Genomic DNA, 21,404 nt, shown 5'->3' on the forward strand with positions numbered 1-21,404 from the left:
AATTGACTATTTTATGCTTAAAGCAGGGAATAAAAGAAAAAGATATGTTTTAAACAAATATTATCAAAGACCACACACATTCCCAGAGCAGGGCAACAGAGTTGAGAGTTGGGCTCCCCAGAACCCAGGGGTTCATGGGTCAATCCTAGGTATCCGTGCTGGCAGCTGGCAGTGTTTAGGCCAGATGGGGGATGAGCAGGAAGACGTCCCACTGCACCAGGGCTGGCTTGGGAGTTGGGCTGGGAGCAAGTTCTGCCCCTACAATTTCATAGTTTTTCTGCCCCTCTGCAAGTTCTTTTGAGTTTTAGGGTCTTCCTCCCTGCCCCCCCCCCATTAAATGGGAATAATATCTATCCCAAAGCTGTTTCTTCAGGACCCATCAGCACCAATAAAGTGCCTGTTGTAATGTCTAGTGCATTTAAAGGCTGGACAGGTAACAGTTATCAATATTAAAATAGAGCTGGCCTGTTGAAGGGGAGCAGCAGAGCAGGTCTGACGGAGAACGGAAGAGGCACTAAGAGAAGGCAGAGTGGCCAGGTTCATGTCTTTTGCTGGTGGGGCTGTGGAACTGCTTCAGAAAACCATTTGGCAGTGTCTACTAAAGTGGACATGCTCAAGTGCTAAGGCCCAGTGGTTCCACTCCTAGATCGGAGTTCCACATCCAAACACTTAGTTGTTCCAGAACATCTTTATAGCAGCACAATCCACGGTAGCCAAGAAACTGGAAACAACTCAAATGCAGACACATCAACACGATGTGGCCTTTTAGCCAGTAGGCTCTTCAAGGAACGTGAAGGAGCCACTACTGCCGCAGACCCAGATGCATGTCCTTCAACACGTGGAATGTGTTGAGCGTGTGAGTCCACTTACGTAAATGTCAGAGGTGAAAGGTCTCCAGGTAGAAATGGGAGATAAAGGGTAGCAGTCACCTTTTGGGGGTGAAGTTCAAGGTTAGGAGGACACAAGGAGCTGTCTGGGGCTGGCTGCAGTACCTACTCCTGTTTTGAAAATCACTGCAAGTTATGTACATTTTCGTGTTTTATGCCAAGTTTAAGAAAAACAACTGGCCAAAGCATTGATCTCTTAGCGAGGAGAGAGAAAAATAAGACGGAAAAACATTTTGGTGCTTAGAGAACATAAAAGGAAACATGAGGCATAATGACAATCACCCCTACAACCTGCAGGCCAGATGAGGTGCCCGCCATCCTCCTCTGGATGAGGTCACGCTTTAGTGACAATCCTTCCACCCCAGCGAGAGGCGTGCTGGCGGGGACTCCGCTCCTGGCATTTACTTAAGGACGCAGGTAGAAAGACTGGTAAAGTAACATGTAGCAGGGCTGAGGATGCACGCCTGTGATTCCCCCATCGGTATTTCTTTCTTCTCAGATGAGGCAGGAAGATGGCGAGTTCAGAGCCAGCCTCAGCAACTTGCCTGTGGAAGGTTTCACCCTGCCATGGTCGCAGCAGCAGCAGCAGCAGCAGGAGAAAGAGCACGCGGCCCAGTACAGGGCTCTCAAGGTGACTGTCCTGGAGATGGGACTCTCTGCTCACATCCCACTGGCTAAAGAAGCCCCAAGGGCTGCCTAAGTTCAGGGTAGACAGGCTGCACTAGGGCAGGTAGGGACAAGTAGCTCCCTGGGGCCACCCTCCACCGCTCAACCCATTCAGGCTCTTGTCTCAGGAGAGGTATTTTCCATCCTCCTCCCCCCAGACCGCTGCCACCACCAACAGTGTGGCTGACCTGGTCTGTGGTCCAGGCCCTGATGCAGGACAGTGGCTTTGCTCCCTCTTTGCACCAAGTGCAGACTGGAGTTGCAGCCTCAGTGAGGGTCAGTCAGTCTCGGGGAGGGTCCCCGACCCTTGAAAGGATCCTTGAGGAGGATCCATGTGGGGGGTGGCTAACGAGTGGGGCTGGTGAGTGGATGGGTGTGTCCTTTCTTTCAGGCAGAAAGAAAAGGAGAGAGGAGGAAAGCCCGGGGTCGGGTGGGGGAGTGAGAAGGGACGCAGGCTGTATGTGGAATCCCGAGAGAAGGCCTGCTTGGGACACCAACACCTTCAGGTATGAAGGAAGGCACTAGGTGAAGACTGAGGCATCAGATGGAAATAAAAACGTGACCTGATTGATCCAAAATATCCAAAAGGGATGCTGTTTTGGACCAACCCACTCTCTCAAAGTCTGCTGTTAAGCGGACGGTTCCCACCTCTCAGCCCTGCCAAGAGTCCCTGAAGGAGGGGGTACTCTCCAGTCTAAAGGGATTCTAGTTCCAAAAATGGGTTTGTATATAAACTTCTCAGGTAACTGAAAAAGCACGAAGAGGAAGATACACTTAAAAATGTTTGTTAGGGATCCCAAATCCCTCCACCTGAGGAAAACTAGAGTTGGGGTCAGACTGGACGGCCGCATTTTTGTTTCCCATCGCTTGCGTGTCTTACCAAAAAACAAACCCAACCCTTGGGCTTTTTTTTTTCTTTTTTAATTTGAAAGATGTGCTACACCAGCTGTGATTTGGTTTTGGGTCGAACAGCCAAAGGGCCCAACTCGGTGCGAGACGGGGTGAGCCTCGTCAGAAAGAGGCTGCAGAGGCGGCAGTCCGGCCCCGACAACCGGCTGCCCTGGAGACCCGGTGGGTGGCTCTCCTGGCCGCTGAGCATCTTAATTTCTTCACAGATGCTCCAATTAGCTGTGTCCTAAGTGTAGACCTTGACCAAAAACGCCAGAAGCAGAGCCAGCAGCGCCAGGCCCACGGCCACCCGCAGTGCAGGGTCCTGATGGAGCCCCTGCAGAGCGGCTCTGGGACTCGCTGCAGAGGTGGGGGGCATGGAGCTCGCAGCCCCGAGCCTTCTTCTGAATTCCTGTAAGAGAAACAGAAGAAATTTTTTTTTCCCTTTTGCAGGCAGAGCGAGCCCTGTGTGGTACCAGTCAAGTAACGGGTCTTGGCCAGGTGCTACCTGGCTCCTTCAACACGGGCACACTTGAACACCCACCGTGGTCCCCACGGGCCCAAGGCAGTGAAGTTGGCCCCTTTTTCTGACCCGGCAGAAGCAGTTCACAACGTTCCAGAGTCTCGCATGACTGAGACAGTGTTCATGCAGCATCAGCACAGGAGATGCAGTCGCCTCACGGACGGATCTTTTAGGAATGTGACCTTATCCTCTCAACAGAAGAATGAAATGGCTTCCATGTTTATTTTTTTTCTTCCTGTCATTCAGCAAATACATTGCTTAGGACAGATTGCAGCCAGTCTACAGCAGCAGGAGGGTCACAGTCTCTCCACGGACCCTGGCATACCTCCCAGACAAGGAGAAGGTTGGGAAACCACTAGATCAGGAACTGACTCTGCTGCTTTTTAGGTTTCTGGTGAGGGGGATGGAGAGGGAGGAGTACCCGGAGACTGAGTGGTTCTGTGTGTCAAAGCGTAACTTGAGTCCTTCGGTGGGAGACTTTCACTTTCTATATCTCCCTTGGAATCCCCGACTTCCCTCAGCCAAAACCTCATGGTGAGAGATGGAGGTAGGGAAGGGGCGGCTGAGAAATACTGCATAAAGGCACACTGGGGGGGCCACCCAGAGGCAGGTGGGAGAGCAGGAACTCCACCACCCACGTCCCAAGCCCTGCACACCCCTGGCTTGGGTGGGGACGCAGGACTTCACCACGCACAGCAGAGAAGCCCAGGATGGTGCTCGAGGAGCAGAGAACTGAGAAGCAACTGGTAAGTGTCCATGGCAGGAGGAGATGACGGCAGCAGGGACGGAGAGAATGGAACAACAGGTGAGTGACTAAGGAGAAGAATAAAATGGGAACTGGGAAAATTCATGTTTACGACCCAATTTCTGAAGGCTAATATTTACATGTCATAGATGTGGGAAAAATTCTTATTTCGACTGTAGGAGACTAATTGCAAAACCAATAAAGCTGTTGGCTACCAAACCATTGTTTACCTCTGTTCTCCTCAGGCAGCTGGGCAAATACCGTGCAGCTCTCCTGCACTTGGTCCTTAACAAGGAGCCAACTTCCCCATAGCGGGGCAGGCGATGGCAGGAGCGCCGTAGTGCACCCACACTCTCACCACCTCTAGGAGACAGCACTTGTGAGACCGACTTTTTGGAGCTGGGAATGCACTCATGAGTTTGCACTGTGAGTTGTGAACAGCCCTCACACATACATGGCAGAGTACTCGTGGAGCTGAAAGACTGAAGGTATGTAGACTCCTCAAGAGCCGCATGGCTGGAGGGGGGCCTTGAGCAACGCTGGCTGTCATCTGAGCTTGCAAGGGGGGAATCTTGGGTAACTTTGGGTTCCTGCTGAGCCCCACACCTGCCCATTCTCAGATGGCATGGCACTGTGGGAGAGCTGCCTAGTGCCCCCAGTGCATACAGCGAAGGGGGTCCAAATGCACTGTTGCTGAGGTCCTGCTCCCAGGAGGAACTGTCACGGCACTGGCAGAGGGGAACACCACAGTTCTGTTGCCACCCGTCTGCCCACTCTGGTCAGAGGATGGGTTTTTCAGGTGCCATCAGGGCAGAGACTCTTGCTGCAGAACTAGCTTCATCGGTGCCCAAGGACAGTCCCATTACAACAGGAGACACAGGGAGCACCCGTACCTGCCTGAACTGCTAGGATGCTCTTAAGACCAAATGTGTGACCTGCTGAGAGGGGGGTCTCTACCTTTGAGACCCGCTGTGAGGGTAAGGAAGACAATTCCATGGTGTCCAGCTAGAAACAAAGGCAACACCTCCAGGACAGAGCTGCCTTCTAAGAAGAATCAACTATTGTTATGGGGTACGAACTATGCTTCCAAAGGAAAATAACAGTGGATACCACAAACACTGAAATAGATGAAATCTTTAAATCTTTATCAGGCATTTTAATGGGATAGAAAATAGTTAAAGGATTTGAGGAAAATAAATGAGGATCTGAATTAGAAACAACAGGGAGACGTTGAAAACCTCAACAAAAGACAAGATGAAGTAGAAGAAAAAAATATCTGTACTTGAAGGCAAGTAGATAAAGTTTAAGGGCCTAGAAAAGATATGGACAGAGATACAGGTCACTAAGAAAGCCCCAAATAGATAGACTTGTGAAAATTTTTCTGATCATATTCCAGTCAAACTGAAAAACACAAGATAATGTTCAAGAGAAAAGTGCCAAGGTCATACATGATAAAGGGATCCCCATCAAAACAACAGCAGATGTATCAGGATGTCATTCCCTTACCATCTGGTAAGGTTTCTACTAAGAACGGAAAGAAAATAACCAAGATTAAAACTGGGAATTCAGGACCATCAGACCAGGCTCTCCAAAGACACCCGAGGGAGTCCTACATCTGGAGGTGACAGAAAACATGAGAAGAACAGAACTTTATTAATAGTCAGTAAACCACCAGGTGAAGGAGGGAATGGAAATAAAGAATCCTGAAAACTAGAAGGAAATGGGCAACCTGAAAAGAGAAAGTCGTTATTGTAATGACACTGAATGTAAGTGGACTAAATTCTCCCACTAAAAGATAGAGGGCGAAACTTAACTTTCCATCTGTAAGGCTGGGAAACCATGATCCAAGCAAATGGAACCCTGAAGTCAGCAGGACCAGCTACAATGACCTCCTTCAAAATAGACTAGAAGATGAAAACTACAAGAGAAACAAGGTAGCCGTACACTGATGAAAGGAGCCACAAGAAGATACAAACCCACATGCACTTAATGTCGAAGCAGCCAATTTTACCAAAAACTATTAAATCTAAAGAGACAGGCTCTGATAGCATATGGATTTCAACATGCCCCTTTTGTTAATGGGCAGACAACTTGGACAAAACAGACTCAAATGGACTTGATAGACATTTACAGAACATCCCAAGAAAATTCAAAAACACTGAAGTCATATCCTGTACCCCTTTGGATCACAATGAAATGAAACCAGAATCCAACAAACTGTAGGACTTGTACAATGCATGGAGACTAAACTTATTTTTGAGGCATTAAAGAAATTGGAAGATTTTAAACATTTCTCAAAGCAAATGAAAATAGAATCCACAAGTTTTAGTATACTGTGTTAGTATCTAAAACAGTATTTAAAAAAGGACTGGGGATGTAGCTAAGTGATGAAGTGCTTGCCTAACATGTGTAAAGCCCTGGGCTCAATCCCTGGTACTTTTAAATAATCAAGGAAATCATGTCCTGTTTTCCTTCTGATCACAATGAAATGAAACCAGAATCTAACAAGTCCCAGATTAAACTACAAAAATCAGAACAGAACTACAGACTTTAAATATCAATGATACAATGATTTTTGTCTTTGAAAAGATAAACAAAATGGACAAGCATTTAATTATAATAACCAAGAAAAAGACCCAAATAAAGATGAAAAGGGAGACATCAAATGATAATAGAAATACAAGAGATCCCTGACAAATGAGAAGCTACACGCCATTTATGTATGTCAAAATGCATTCTACTGTCATGTATGACTAATTAGAACAAATACAAAGAAATACAAAAGATCATTAGGAATTATTACAAAAGACCATGACAAATTAGAAAAGTAGAGAAATGAACAAATTTCTGGACACAACAGGACACCTGAATGAACGAACACTGAGATAGGATCAGTAATAAAATCTATCTCTAAAGAAAAGTCCAGGACTGATGGCTTTACTGCTGAATTTTACCAAACTCAAAGACCAACACAAATGCTTCTTAAAGTACTTCGCAGGAATGGAAAGGAGTTCGTTATACAAGGCCAGCATAGGACACACCAACAAAACGATAGAGCAAAAGTTTCCACCAAAACACTAACAAGTAAAACTAAACCATGCACCCAGAGGCTCGCTCACCAGGGTCAACTGGGATTCATTCCAAGGATTTAAGGATGACTAAGTCAATAAATGTACCATTCATCATTACAACAGAGAAAAACATCCAAGAGTTATGGGATAACATAAAAAAACTAAACTTACGAGTCATCAGGATAGAAGGTACAGAGATTCAAACCAAGGGAATGAGTAACCTGCTGAATGAAATAATTACAGAAAACTTTCCAGAAATAAAAAAGGAAACAGATATACAAATTGAAGATGCATACAGGACACCGAGCACACAAAATCACAGTAGACCAACGCCAAGACACATTGTTATGAAGATATCCAATATACAGAACAAAGAGAAAATATTAAAAGCTACAAGAAAAAGACAGACTACATTCAGGGGTAAACCAATAAGGTTAACAACGGATTTTTTTTTTTATCAGACACTGAAAGCAAGAAGGTCATGGAACAATGTATTTCAAACACTGAAAGACAATGGATGCCAACCAAGAATTCTGTATCCAGCAAAATTAAGCTTCAGGCATGACAACGAAATAAAAATCTTTCATGATAAACAAAAGTTAAAAGAATTTGCAGCCAGAAAACCAGCATTGCAAAGCATTTTGAGCAAAACACTACACGAGGAAGAAATGAAAAACAATAACCAAAACCATCAGAAGTGCCTCGGTAAAGACAGAGGGCGAGGGGAAAGATAATCATGGAGAAACAAACTAAATTTTTTAAAAAAAGGATAAATAATCAAACATGGATGGAAGTACAAACCATATATCAATTGTAACTCTGAATGTTAATGGCTTAAACTCTCCAATAAAGCGACATAGGCTGGTATCATGGATTAAAAAAACAAATCCAACAATCTGCTGCCTCCAGGAGACACATCTGATTGGAAAAGACATACACAGGCTGAAGGTGAAAGGATGGGAAAAAATATACCACGCACACGGTCCTCGTAAGCAAGCAGGGGTGGCCATCCTCATATCGAATAAAATCGACTTCAAGACTAAGTTAATCAAAAGGGATAAGGAAGGACATTATATACTGTTAAAAGGAACCATTCACCAACAAGACATAACAATTATCAATATTTAGGCACCAAATAATGGTGCTTCGACATTCATAAAACAAATTCTCCTCAAGTTCAAGAATGAAATAGACCACAACACAATAATTATGGGTGACTTCAACACACCTCTCTCACCATTGGACAGATCCTCCAAACAAAAGTTGAATAAAGAAACTATAGAACTCAATACCACAATCAATAACCTAGACTTAACTGACATATATAGAATATATCAACCATCAAGTGGATATACTTTTTTCTCAGCAGCACATGGATCCTTCTCAAAAATAGACCATATATTATGCCATAGGGCAACCCTCGGTAAATATAAAGGGGTGGAGATAATACCATGCATTTTATGTGATCATAATGGAATGAAACTGGAAATCAATGATAAAAGAAGGAAGGAAAAATCCTACATCACATGGAAAATGAACAATATGTTACTGAATGATCAATGGGTTACAGAAGACATAAAGGAGGAAATCAAAAAATTCTTAGAGATAAATGAAAATACAGACACAACATATCGGAATCTATGGGACACAATGAAAGCAGTTTTAAGAGGGAAATTCATCGCCTGGAGGTCATTCCTCAAAAAAAGAAAAAACCAACAAATAAATGAGCTCACACTTCATCTCAAAGCCCTAGAAAAGGAAGAACAAAACAATAGCAAATGTAGCAGAAGGCAAGAAATAATTAAAATCAGAGCGGAAATCAATGAAATTGAAACAAAAGAAACTATTGAAAAAATTAACAAAACTAAAAGTTGGTTCTTCGAAAAAATAAATAAGATCGACAGACCTTTAGCCATGCTAACGAAGAGAAGAAGAGAGAGCTCAAATTACTAATACGGGATGAAAAAGGCAATATCACAACAGATGCTACAGAAATACAGAAGACAATTAGAAATTATTTTGAAAACCTATATTCCAATAAAATAGAAGATAGTGAAGACATCGATAAATTTCTTAAGTCATATGATTTGCCCAGACTGAGTCAGGAGGATACACACAATTTGAACAGACCAATATCAATGGATGAAATTGAAGAAGCCATCAAAAGACTACCAACCAAGAAAAGCCCAGGACCGGATGGGTATACAGCGGAGTTCTACAAAACCTTTAAAGAAGAATTAATACCAATACTTTTCAAGTTATTTCAGGAAATAGAAAAAGAATGAATTTGGAAGAGCTCCCTCTATGAGACCAACATCACCCTGATTCTGAAACCAGACAAAGACACCTCAAAGAAAGAAAACTACAGACCAATATCTCTGATGAACCTAGATGCAAAAATCCTCAATAAAATTCTGGCAAATCGGATACAAAAACACATCAAAAAAATTGTGCACCATGATCAAGTAGGATTCATCCCTGGGATGCAAGGATGGTTCAATATACGGAAATCAATAAATGTTATTCACCACATCAATAGACTTAAAGATAAGAACCATATGATCATCTCGATAGATGCAGAGAAAGCATTCGACAAAGTACAGCATCCCTTTATGTTCAAAACATTAGAAAAACTAGGGATAACAGGAACTTACCTTGACATTGTAAAAGCTATCTATGCTAAGCCTCAGGCTAGCATCATTCTGAATGGAGAAAAATTGAAGGCATTCCCTCTAAAATCTGGAACAAGACAGGGATGCCCTCTATCACCACTTCTATTCAATATAGTTCTCGAAACACTGGCCAGAGCAATTAGACAGACGAAAGAAATTAAAGGCATAAAAATAGGAAAAGAAGAACTTAAATTATCACTATTTGCAGATGACATGATTCTATACCTAGCAGACCCAAAAGGGTCTACAAAGAAACTACTAGAACTAATAAATGAATTCAGCAAAGTGGCAGGATATAAAATCAACACGCATAAATCAAATGCATTCCTGTATATCAGCGACAAAACTTCTGAAACAGAAATGAGGAAAAACACTCCATTCACAGTATCCTCAAAAAAAAAAATAAAATACCTGGGAATGAACCTAACAAAAGAGGTGAAAGACCTATACAAGGAAAACTACAGAACCCTAAAAAGAGAAGTAGAAGAAGATCTTAGAAGATGGAAAAATATACCCTGTTCATGGATAGGCAGAACTAACATCATCAAAATGGCGATATTACCAAAAGTTCTCTATAGGTTTAATGCAATGCCAATCAAAATCCCAACAGCATTTCTTGTAGAAATAGATAAAGCAATCATGAAATTCATATGGAAAAATAAAAGACCCAGAATAGCAAAAGCAATTCTAAACAGGAAGTGTGAATCAGGCGGTATAGCGATACCAGATTTCAAACTATATTACAGAGCAATAGTGACAAAAACAGCATGGTACTGGTACCAAAACAGGCGGGTGGACCAATGGTATAGAATAGAGGACACAGTTGTAACTTTGTGGATTATTCTCTTATATTTGATAAAGGGGCTAAAAGCATGCAATGGAGGAAGGATAGCATCTTCAACAAACGGTGTTGGGAAAACTGGAAATCCATATGCAACAAAATGAAACTGAATCCCTTTCTCTCACCATGCACAAAAGTTAACTCAAAATGGATCAAGGAGCTTGATATCAAATCAGAGACTCTGCGTCTGATAGAAGAAAACGTTGACTCAGATCTACATATTGTGGGGTCGGGCTCCAAATTCCTTAATAGGACACCCATAGCCCAAGAGTTAATAACAAGAATCAACAAATGGGACTTTCTTAAACTGAAAAGTTGTTTCTCGGAGCCTACATCCTGGGAACACATTTTTACTCCTCACACTTCAGATAGAGCCCTAATATCCAGAGTATACAAAGAACTCAAAAAATTAGACAATAAGATAACAAATAAGCCAAGGACCTGAACAGACACTTTTCAGAGGAGGATATACAATCAATCAACAAGTACATGAAAAAATGCTCACCATCTCTAGCAATAAGAGAAATGCAAATCAAAACCACCCTAAGATACCATCTCACTCCAGTAAGATTGGCAGCCATTATGAAGTCAAATAACAACAAGTGCTGGCGAGGATGTGGAGAAAAGGGTACACTTGTACATTGCTGGTGGGACTGCAAACTGGTGCGGCCAATTTGGAAAGCAGTTTGGAGATTCCTGGGAAAGATGGGAATGGAACCACCATTTGACCCTGCTATTGCCCTTCTCGGACTATTCCCTGAAGACTTTAAAAGAGCATGCTACAGGGATACTGCCACATCGATGTTCATAGCAGCACAATTCACAATAGCTAGACTGTGGAACCAACCCAGATGCCCTTCAATAGATGAATGGATAAAAAAAATGTGGCATCTATACACAATGGAGTACTATGCAGCAATAAAAAATGACAATCATAGAACTTGCAGGGAAATGGATGGCACTAGAGCAGATTATGCTTAGTGAAGCTAGGCAATCCCTAAAAAACAAATACCAAATGTCTTCTTTGATATGAGAGCAACTATGAACAGAGCAGGGAGGAAGAGCAGGAAGAAAAGACTAACATTAAACAGAGACATGAGATGGGAGGGAAAGGGAGAGAAAAGGGAAATTGCATGGAAATGAAGGGAGACCCTCATTGCTATATAAAATTACATATAAGAGGTTGTGAGGGGAATGGGAAAATAAGGAGAGAAATGAATTACAGTAGATGGGGTAGAGAGAGAAGAGGGGAGGGGAGGGGAGGGGGGATAGTAGGGGATAGGAAAGGTAGCAGAATACAACAATTACTAATAGGGCATTATGTAAAATTGTGGATGTGTAACCGACGTGATTCTGCAATCTGCATTGGGGGTAAAATTGGGGGTTCATAACCCACTTGAATCTAATGTATGAAATATGATATGTCAAGAGCTTTGTAATGTTGTGAACAACCAATAAAAAAAAACAAATGGCAAAAAAAACCCTCAAAATACTTAAATTAAAAATGGGCAAATGATCTGAATAGACACTTCTCAAAAGAGCATTTTTCCCTATATTTGTATTTATTCTATCAGTGCCACCAGGGAAATGCAAACCAAAATCATGTTATCCACTAGTACGATGGCTATTGTAAGTAGCAACAGCAAATGCTGGCCAGCATGTGGACAGGCCAGACACTGTTGGTGGAAATGTGAATTAGTACAGTCATAATGGAAAATAGGGAGATTCTCAAGAGAAAAATGGAACTACTATGATTCAGCTATCCCGCTTCTGAGTATATATATCCAAAGAAAATGAAACCGGCACACCAATAAGCACTTACACACCCGTGTTCACTGTGGCACTATTCACAACAGCCAAGATGGGAACTGGCCTTGGAGAGCTGCCGCCCACGGATAAGGAAACTCTGGTTACATACAAAATGGAGTATTAACTGGCCATAAAGAATGAAATCCTTTACTACACACATCATTTGCATTAAGTGGGTAGAAGTGGAAGTCACTGCATTAAGTCAAATAAGCCAGACACGGCCAAGCATCGCACGTTCTCTCATGGGGAAGCCAGAACGATGCTGATCTGAAGAGAATGAGCCCTAGAGATGAGGGAGTGGAGAGGAGGATCGGCGTGTGCTCCACGCCTGCATGGAGTGTATCAAAACTCAGCTTTAAAGCAGCGCTGCTCGCTTATCTCCGAGTTCTTGGTCCTCAGTGTTCAGGACTGAACAACTGATCCGGTGGAGAAAATGAGGGCGTGTGATCCCATGAGAAGTGCAGCCATCAGACGTGCAGAGCGCCTGGTGACGCATGTGACCTGTGCTGTGTTTGGGGCCTATTCCACATGCGTCATGAGTGGCTGCTCTGAGTGATCGGGAGACTCCAATTGGAAAGTGAATGGTCTAAGGGGAGAGCGAGAGGCCGGGGAGGAAGAGGGCCTCGTGCTATGTCATTTAGAGATTTCACAAATGCCCTCCCTTAGGACTGAACCCAGATTTGGTAAGTCCCTCAGGACTCCCTCTGAGGGAAAAAAAATGAAAAATTATGGGGCCTTTTTAGAGATGCTGTACCTAAAGTAAAAGGGCCTGACCCTTCAGCTCCACGAAGCCCTGTTCCTAGTTCAGAACGCTGGACCTTGGTTCTGTGTGTGCAACTGAAGAAACTGCCACTCGTGATGGGTAGGGCCAGCCCAGGGGTCAGGCTGACCCAGACGGGACTGGGCGAGTCTCAGAGTTAAGCACCTGGCAGGACTTAGAACGCATTCTGCTCCACAAACCTGCAGTCAGGTAACGGGCCTCTTGGCCCCTCCTAATACCCTGGGACTTTTGATGACAATTTTATAAAATTTCTTCTTTGACTTCTTCCAACTCATTTGCCATAAAATTTTGCTCAAAATGTAAATCGCCCACTAAGCTGCCAGAGTAGGTTATCTGTCCTCACGTTCACCTTCGTCACTCTTCTCTGGGCATTAACTTCTTTATTTTGCTCAATCACTTACCGTTTTAGAACCTAACTGACCTGCCAAGGTATTCTGATGCCGAGCCTCTCTCCTGTGCCTGGTGGGCACATCTGTATCCTAGAATCGTGCAGCTGCAAGAAGCCCCCCGACCTGCCACCCCTTCAAGATCAAGGCAGGAGGGACAACCAGCAGGGAGGGACAGGGCCCCCTACTTTGCTATTTCCATTATTCCCACTTCTTCCTGAACCAAGATATTGACTAAAGGAGACTGACACTGACTTAGTCCAAGACTGAAAGTTTCTCAGATGACAGTGCGTTCCCCAGCCAGCTTTGTTACTAAACAAAAGCTAATCTAGAAATGTGGGTATGAAGGTATTCGAAGATGTAAATGCACAACCGTGGCAGATTTTGGTCAGAAGCAGGGGTTTTGAACAGAAAACAATGTAGCACTGATAGAATAAAAATAAAAAATGCTTATAAGTGAAATTACAGAAAATAAAAGTTAACACAATGCACAGGGTAGTGAATGCTATTAACTGACTTCAGAGGAAAAAGTACTGTGTGACCAATGATCCCTAAAAGGAAAGAGGAAGCTGAACCTTCTGGACATAATCAACATTACCAATTCCCTCCAATTCAAGAAATTTTATTGCTTATTAAGCTGTCAACTTTAAGTTCTTAAAAAGCTAAATCTCAAACATTATGTACTTTTTTTCAAAACAAACTTGAAACCAGGCCTTTGTTCAAAGACATCGATGTATTTATCCAGTTTTAACAGATGAAGGGAGCAGCTGGTCTTCAGGGGGTCCCTTATTGTAGTCTGATTTTAAAGCAGAGCTTATCAAGTACTATCACAGCAGAAGCAAGCATGTACATCAAAATATAAAGATCTGTTAAGTTCAGAAACTAAGGCTCAGAATCCTACCAGAGATGAGGGCATTTGGAACTATACCCATAGTCTTGTTCCCTCCATCTCTAGCAGGTACACATGTACCACTGGAGAAAGAAGTAGTGCCTTTACCTGGCGCACTTTAATGCCACGAGGGGGACACAGGACCAACTCTGAGGGCCATTAAGTGCTTGAACTCCTGGGCTTCAATGCCAGGTTGCTCTCAAGGTTCTTATGCAAATTATGTTTTCTATTTCCTCACTTAGAAATGAAAGGATCTGTGCCGCACAGGGTTCTTAGAGGCACAGTGTCCCGAGCACTTACAATGCTGCTCATGTCTTGTCAAGAATCACTGTCTGTGCCAGGGCCATGTTGCCTGGGTCACCACGTAGCTTGTCTTGGAGTCGGGAATTGAGATTCTCCCAGCTTTGTTCTTTTCGTTCAACGTTGCTTGGGTTGTTCAGGGATTTTGTGCTGCTTTGTGAATTTTAGGATTTTTCTAGTTCTGTAAAGAGCATTGTTGGTATTTTCTTGGATCACGGAATCTGTAGCTTGCTCGAGGTAGTATAGACATTTTAACAATGTTAATTTGTCTAGTCCCTGGAACATGGATATCTTTCCACTTTTTGGTGTCTTCTCTAGTGTTACATATACAAAGCAGTCTGTTGCTCAGCCATAAAGAATAAAATACTGATATCCAGGTGTGGTGGCACATGCTTGTAAGCCCATAAACTCTGGAGCTAAGGGAGAAGAACTCGAAGTTTTCAAAGCTAGCCTGGGTAACTTAATGAGATATTGTCTCAATATAAAATAAAAAGGACTGGGGATGTAGCTCGGGACTTGTCTGGCATGAGTCAGGTCTTGGGTTCCATTCATAGTATCACAAAAGGAAATACTACCATTTACAGCACAGTGGATGGAAGAGGAGGGTCATCATGCAAAATAAGGCAGACGAGAACTGCTGCTTCTCTCCGTATGGGGAAAGTAAAAATATTTGATCTAAAGTACCCTAAAGACAGTCAATAAGACAGTCTGCTGGCTGTCTTATTAGATTGTCAGGTTGAAGTGACAGTCATACATCACTAACACGACGTGGTGAAACACAGCAGCATTGGGGCAAAGCTTGCGGTGGAGAAGTGACAAGGTATACTAGCATCTGCTGCTTCTGAAAATTACCTAAAGTACAAGGACTGCAAAGTGTGGTGGGGGAAAAGTAGAGAGACAGCGTGATGGGAGATGACTGGAGGGTGCTGAACAAGTATGGAAAGATCACATTAAACGTCATGAAGGTGTGTTAATAACAGATGAGTGCAGAGAAGAAAAGCACACCCCCAAACCTCAATTAACATACCCCATGGCAGCTTGGGTTCTAAGAGAATGTCGATGGTTTCAGGTATTCTCTTGGCAACATTATAAAGTGACTGTGGTGTTTCCTTCTCAGACAGGATTGGGCCATCCAGGACAGCTCTGTTCCTCATGAAGCATGCTGAAGAGCTTGGGTTTTGATTCTGGGAGACTAGAAAGGGAGTCCAAGTTCAGACGGCTCCATGGCCTCTCACAGGAGGACTGAGCTCTTTGCCTAGTTCCCCTTCCTGTGAAGGAGCAAAACCAACCTCTCCCCTAAGATACTGCTGGAACCCGGAGGTTCGTCCTGAAGGGCTGCCGTTGGTTATGAACAGGAGTGTGCCTGGAAGACGAGCTCAGAGCCTCCTAGGGCACCCGGCTGGTGAGGTCCTGTCTTGAATACTGTCCTTGAGGAGCAAGCTACACACAGTCTACCCCTTGCTCCCTGGGTTTCTGAGCAGGACTGTGGAGGGAGCCTTCTGGGAAAGTTCCTAATAACTCGAACCATCAACTCGGACATGAACGGTACAGGAAGACCTGTCTCGACTGCCTGCCCGTCCTGTGCTGGGGCCTTGGAGCTGTGTGTCCACAGCGGTGCGGTCTGCCTTCCTCTCCACTGAGGTCCAGGATGGTGCTAGCTGAGGGGTTTCTGGCCTTACCACCTGTTCCTATACAATCTCATTTTATACAGGTCCAGATATTCTCTTCATGTGAAATGCCACTCGGCTGTCTTATTAGATCGTCAGTGATGTATGACTGTCACTTCAACCTAACACGACGTGGTGTAAACCCAGCAGCATTGGGACAAAGCTTGCGGTGGAGAAGTGACAAGGTATACTAGCATCTGCTGCTTCTGAAAATTACCATGAGTCCAGGGCTCTGAACAACAAACTTGTCACAATTCTGTGGTCAGAAGTTCTAAAATCAAGGTTGGCGGGGATGTGTGCATCCACTGGCAGGTGGCCCTTCCCTCTTTCAAAGCCGTAGCAGCAGCTTTTCATTGTGACCTGTACATCAGAACCATCTTCCCATCTCGAGATCCTGAATCACTTTTCCTCCATTAGGTAACACGTTGGCCACTTCCAAAGCCCAAGACGTGGGAAGAAGGTCACTACTGTGACTATCTCTAGAGCCACCAGTGGTCCTGCAGGCTCAACCCACCAGGCTGCGTAATCAATCCTATCTGCACCAGAGGACGCCCTCCAACAGAGGTGGGGCACTGCCAGGGACTGTGGCTGGCGGGCGGGCGGGCAACAGGCTCCTGGAGAGGAGGGCGGGGAGCCTGCAGGCTCCACATTCCCTCGCTACTGAGCTAACAGACCTGCTGACCCAGCTGCTTACAGAGAAAACGGGCCTCCAGGGTCACCCAGATTTGTCCTGCTCCCAGAACTTCCAGCCCCAAGTCAGGCCTGTGGATAGGCAATCAATGGTGCTGAAAAGTTGTTAGCCTTTCTACTTATTCTTCTGCAGGAGATATTTGTGCTCTTTTCTTGGGGACTAGATGGGTTTGCACCCCAGTGGAAGGAAGTCGTGCCATTCAGAGAGTGCTGCAGTTCTCCAACTTCTCATAGAAATATTTATAAACGAACACGCCTCTGGTTCTGCAGCTTCTTCCATAAGAATTCAGCAGGAAAGGGAGAGGACTGGTTCCTTGTGGTATTTTTTTTTAAACCACCCTAAGTAGAAGGAACGTGCCCTATATGCGTTCTCTCCTCTAATCTCCAAAGAACCCCAGGAATCGGGGAGTTACCCCTGTTAAGTCACTTGCCCGACTCACAGGAGGTGGACTGAGAAGCTGGGTTTAGTCATCCTGGGCACAGCCCCACACCAGAGATAAATTTACAATCCAACATGAATCAGAAACACCAGGCACTGCATGGTCACTAAAATGACCCTCAGGATTGAGACCTTGTGGAGGCCATGGCGATTGGTTTCCCCACAAAAGTTCATTCCAGGAAAGCCAGCCTCGGGTGATGCAGATGCACCTCGGCTGCAGACACTGTCTAAATGTCTGAACACACCCATGGGCGCACACGCACACATACTTGACGTGCTCACTTAGACCACACCGAGAACGTGCTTAAATGAGCAACAGTGGCTCTGGGTCTGCTCAAATAGGAGCCCTGCAAGGGAGCTGCCACCTATCTTCCCATCTTGCAGGGCAGCTTCTAAATGAGTTCTTCTGTCCCCGACACCTGCAGGTGTTGCCAGGGGCCCTGCAAGTGCACAGCACGTGCCAGCTCCCATCCTCGGATTGAGAGACACCCTATCCCTATGCTTCATGTCACCACCAGATACCAGGACACACAGGGGATTCAGGGTGCCTAGCTTTCTTTCTCCATTATTCTTCTAGGCACCCAAGCATCTTACTATAGGCTGGAATGCACAACTTATCTCCAAGTCAAAGGTGTCGGTATTTTATAGTTCTTAATAAATGTTACTTGTATAGCCCATCAGCATTATAGGCACCTGGAATATAAGAGGATCAACAAAATTGAGTTTGCAGTTAATTAGGCCTTTTCACTTACAATTTGTCAGTCTCACAAGAGCACGTCGTCAGCCTTTCTGTCACAGTTGAACATATACACAAGAAAATCACCCTGTTAATGTCTTGGATGGGTTTCTTTTGATAGGAAAGTAAATAAGGGCTTTGCTTATACAGCTGAACATAAGCTAGCTACAGTATGATCAAATGGATTTCAGATTATATTCTGAATAACTTTGCCTCGACGTCTACCAAAGGACCAGATCTGATATGGCCTCTGCCCAATCAATCATTACTTTCCGTAAGATCCCATCTGCCTTGCGATGTGAAAACACTATCTCTGGCTTATTTTAAAGGGTTCAAAACCTCCTGCGTTTTCCTCAGGGCTTGCTCAGACACTGAAGAGTTCGAAGAGCAGCTGCTGAGGTTTGAAGACTCATGTCAAGATAAACAGGGCTTTGTAACAGTACCCACGACACCAGGGCTCTGCAGAGCACCTCCTTCACCAAGCATGTGACCAAGGTAAGGACGTGATCTTAAGACACATTCTGTACTGACATAAACTAGCAAAGGACAGTAACGTGTTCTACTCCTGTGAACTGCAGTATTGGTCCCTGGCAATAAGGAACCAACAGAGGTGGCTGCTTAATGCTTCGTGAAGACTGGAGATTTCCCTCCCGTATTGGCACTGAACCCAGGGGTGCTTTACTGCTGAGCTGCCAGGCTGTCCTGGAACCCCCAAGCCTCCTGCGTTGCTGGGATTACAGGTATACCACCACACCCTGATAATGTTTTTAATTGGACACAATCTTATTTTTATGTGGTGCTAAGGACCGAACCCGGTGCCTCACACGTGCAAGGCAAGCACTCTGCCACAGCCCCTGATAATGTTAACACTTCATTAGCAAGTGAACTTAGACTGTTCCAATTTTTGGCCTGGTACATTTACCTAAACGAGGGAGGGGGCATGGGGAAAGTATCAGATGTAGCATTAATAACAGTACAAAAACCTTTGCCCACAGTGGTGCATTACCAAAAGCTGCGAGGTGTAAGCTTCGCCCATAAGGTGTATGTATTAGCAGCGTGGGTCTCACCTGAGGATACGTTTACTTCTTCCTTGCCAAAGAGAAGGCATAGAGGTTTCCCTTAAAATTATTTGGGGCTGGGGATGTGGCTCAAACGGTATCGCGCTCGCCTGGCATGTGTGGGGCCCGGGTTCAATCCACACACCATATACAAACAAAGATGTATAAAGAAATTCTCTCTTAAAAAAAAAATTGTCTCTAAGTTGCTAATTTACTGGGTCAAAGTTTGGAATTACTTAGAAAATGTCATGTGAATCTCTTACTAACTAAACCTCAGCCGCAAGAGTGTATACATTCGAAGGCTCAGCTGGGCAGGACCTGATTCTAGACTCATTCATGGGGGCGTCTACATAGGGCATGAACAACATGGCAGCACCCAGATCAAGTAAGCAGAAACCTGAGTTTAGCCCATAGTCAAAGGCAGGGTATTACCTGAGGGCCCCAGGGAGCAGTGAGCAGGTAAAGCTGCTGGGTGATGCAGTTTTTCAATGATCTCTTAAACCACACGGAAGCCCTTCTCATCCATAGAATGTGCACAGGAAGTGGATAATGAGGGTGTTGATAAGCATAACAATCGGGTGCACTGAATTTAATCAATTCAACTCAAAATAATTAGTCCTAAGAGTTTCCTTCCACCTAGGTAACCAGGAGAGAGCTCAGTGGCAGATGTTTGGTTTGTTTTAAATGAAAAAGCTGTGTGTGATACGAGCTGTTATTGTAATGCCACCCTCTCCTAAGTTCCAAGTATCATTTTCAATAATACTAGAAATATGGTTTTAGCATCATTGAGCTCCAGGTACTGCATAAAGCGAATAAAGGAGACAGCAGGTGCTTTTTTTTTTTTTTTGTCTCAGAGAGTCTTGTAATTGACGAGCTAACATGTAAAAAATGTTCCCTGCAGATCATCATGATAGGTAAATGCTGATAAGCCAGTTAAGAAAAATTACATACTATAATTCACTGAACTCAACCACTGGAAGAGAGCTTACATCTCTGAAGTTCCTTTATGCATTTTTCCAAAAATCGATTCCAAGCTATGCCCACTCGCCCTCAGTTCCATTTTGAATACAGATACTTTTAATAATCTTTCATTTCAAGTGACTTACGTTTATTAAAGTGGTAAGCAGCCTTGAAGATGGCCCCCTATATTCAAACCCTCAGGTAATACCCTGCCTTCGACTATGGGCTAAAGTTAGGTTTCTGCTTACTTGATCTGGGGCCTGCTATGTTGTTCATGCCCTATGCAGAAGCCCCTATCAATGAGTCTAGAATCAGGTCCTGCCCAACAGAGCCTTGGAATGAGACTGTACACCCAGCCGCTCCTTACCTACAGCCTCACCAGACCTCTCACCCTCAGATACTGTGTGTGGTTTTAAGCTGCTAAATGGAGATAATTCGTTACATGGCAAAAGATGCCAAGAACAGGGCTAGAAACCACTTCACACATGCAGAAACTTAATTTATAACAGAGGCATTGCAGACCAGTAGGAGAAGTAGACTTTGGATAAAATGTTCTGCAACAATTGGTGTATATGCCTAAAGCAATGAGATTTAACTCCAGGTATTTAAGCCACAAAATGTATTCTAAAACGTCCTAACGGGAGGTTATGACAAGCCTCAAACAGAAACAGTTGCTTTGTAAATAGCTGACTTTAGAGTACACACAGGAAGACAACCTGGAACCAAGAACACAAGCAAATTTCAACCACCTCCTTACAGAGGGGGACCCACGCTGCCCCGGTCACAGCATAAGACTGGTCCTCACAGGCTTCCCGTCCAGTTTAAGGAGCTGGCTGGTCTAAGAACCACTGCTCCAAAGGAGCTCACTCTGGCACCCCTCAATCCAGAAGCCAAGCTAGTGCAAGGCTAGCAACTGGCCTGCTGGTATGCACCTCACAGGCGCCTGGCTGTCCTGTAGCCTCAGGACAAGGGTTGCCATAGCCACAAGCCCACAACCCAACTGCACAAATGAGAACGTATTCCTTGAAATTCAGAGCCTTAAGACTGCAGCTACTACTGTAAAGGGCCCCATGGTCACCTGCAGCTCTGGGGACATTCTATCAGGACCCTGGCTACCACTGCACAAAACATGACACCACCTGCACTCGTCCAGCAGAATCTCAACATCTCTCCAGCCCCTGACCTTCAGACTGAAACTGATGGTGCAAAAAGCCCAGCATTTCTCAGATGGTGCCTCGGAACCTGGAGAAGACCCCGTCTGGGTTCTGCAACTCCAGCAAAGTGGTAACCACCGTTATTAAACCCATTGCCACCCACGATTGTCCCACAGGACCTAGAGAAAGTCCCTCTTTGGTCCCACGGAACATAGGTAAGGTCCATCCCATTCTCTGGCTCT

The 21,404-nt window shown here is 44.4% G+C and overlaps 1 protein-coding gene across 5 annotated transcripts in view; it reads right to left on the reverse strand.

The window, feature by feature from the left end:
• Window positions 1-818: 818 nt before the first annotated feature.
• The window catches only part of E2F3 (E2F transcription factor 3), a 693,003-nt gene continuing 672,417 nt past the window's right edge, over window positions 819-21,404 (reverse strand). For 4 of the 5 annotated variants that reach the window (XM_081296306.1, XM_081296305.1, XM_081296309.1 and 1 more), the window contains one exon: window positions 819-2,853. In XM_081296306.1, the coding sequence (XP_081152432.1) occupies window positions 2,689-2,853 (165 nt within the window). In that variant the 3' untranslated portion in view covers window positions 819-2,688. The remainder of the gene's footprint in view (window positions 2,854-21,404) is intronic. The other variant, XM_081296307.1, reaches the window with a different exon arrangement.

The sequence above is a fragment of the Spermophilus citellus genome (genome assembly GCF_964194105.1).
Source record: "Spermophilus citellus genome assembly, chromosome: 5".
In the NCBI taxonomy this organism is placed as follows: domain Eukaryota; kingdom Metazoa; phylum Chordata; class Mammalia; order Rodentia; family Sciuridae; genus Spermophilus; species Spermophilus citellus.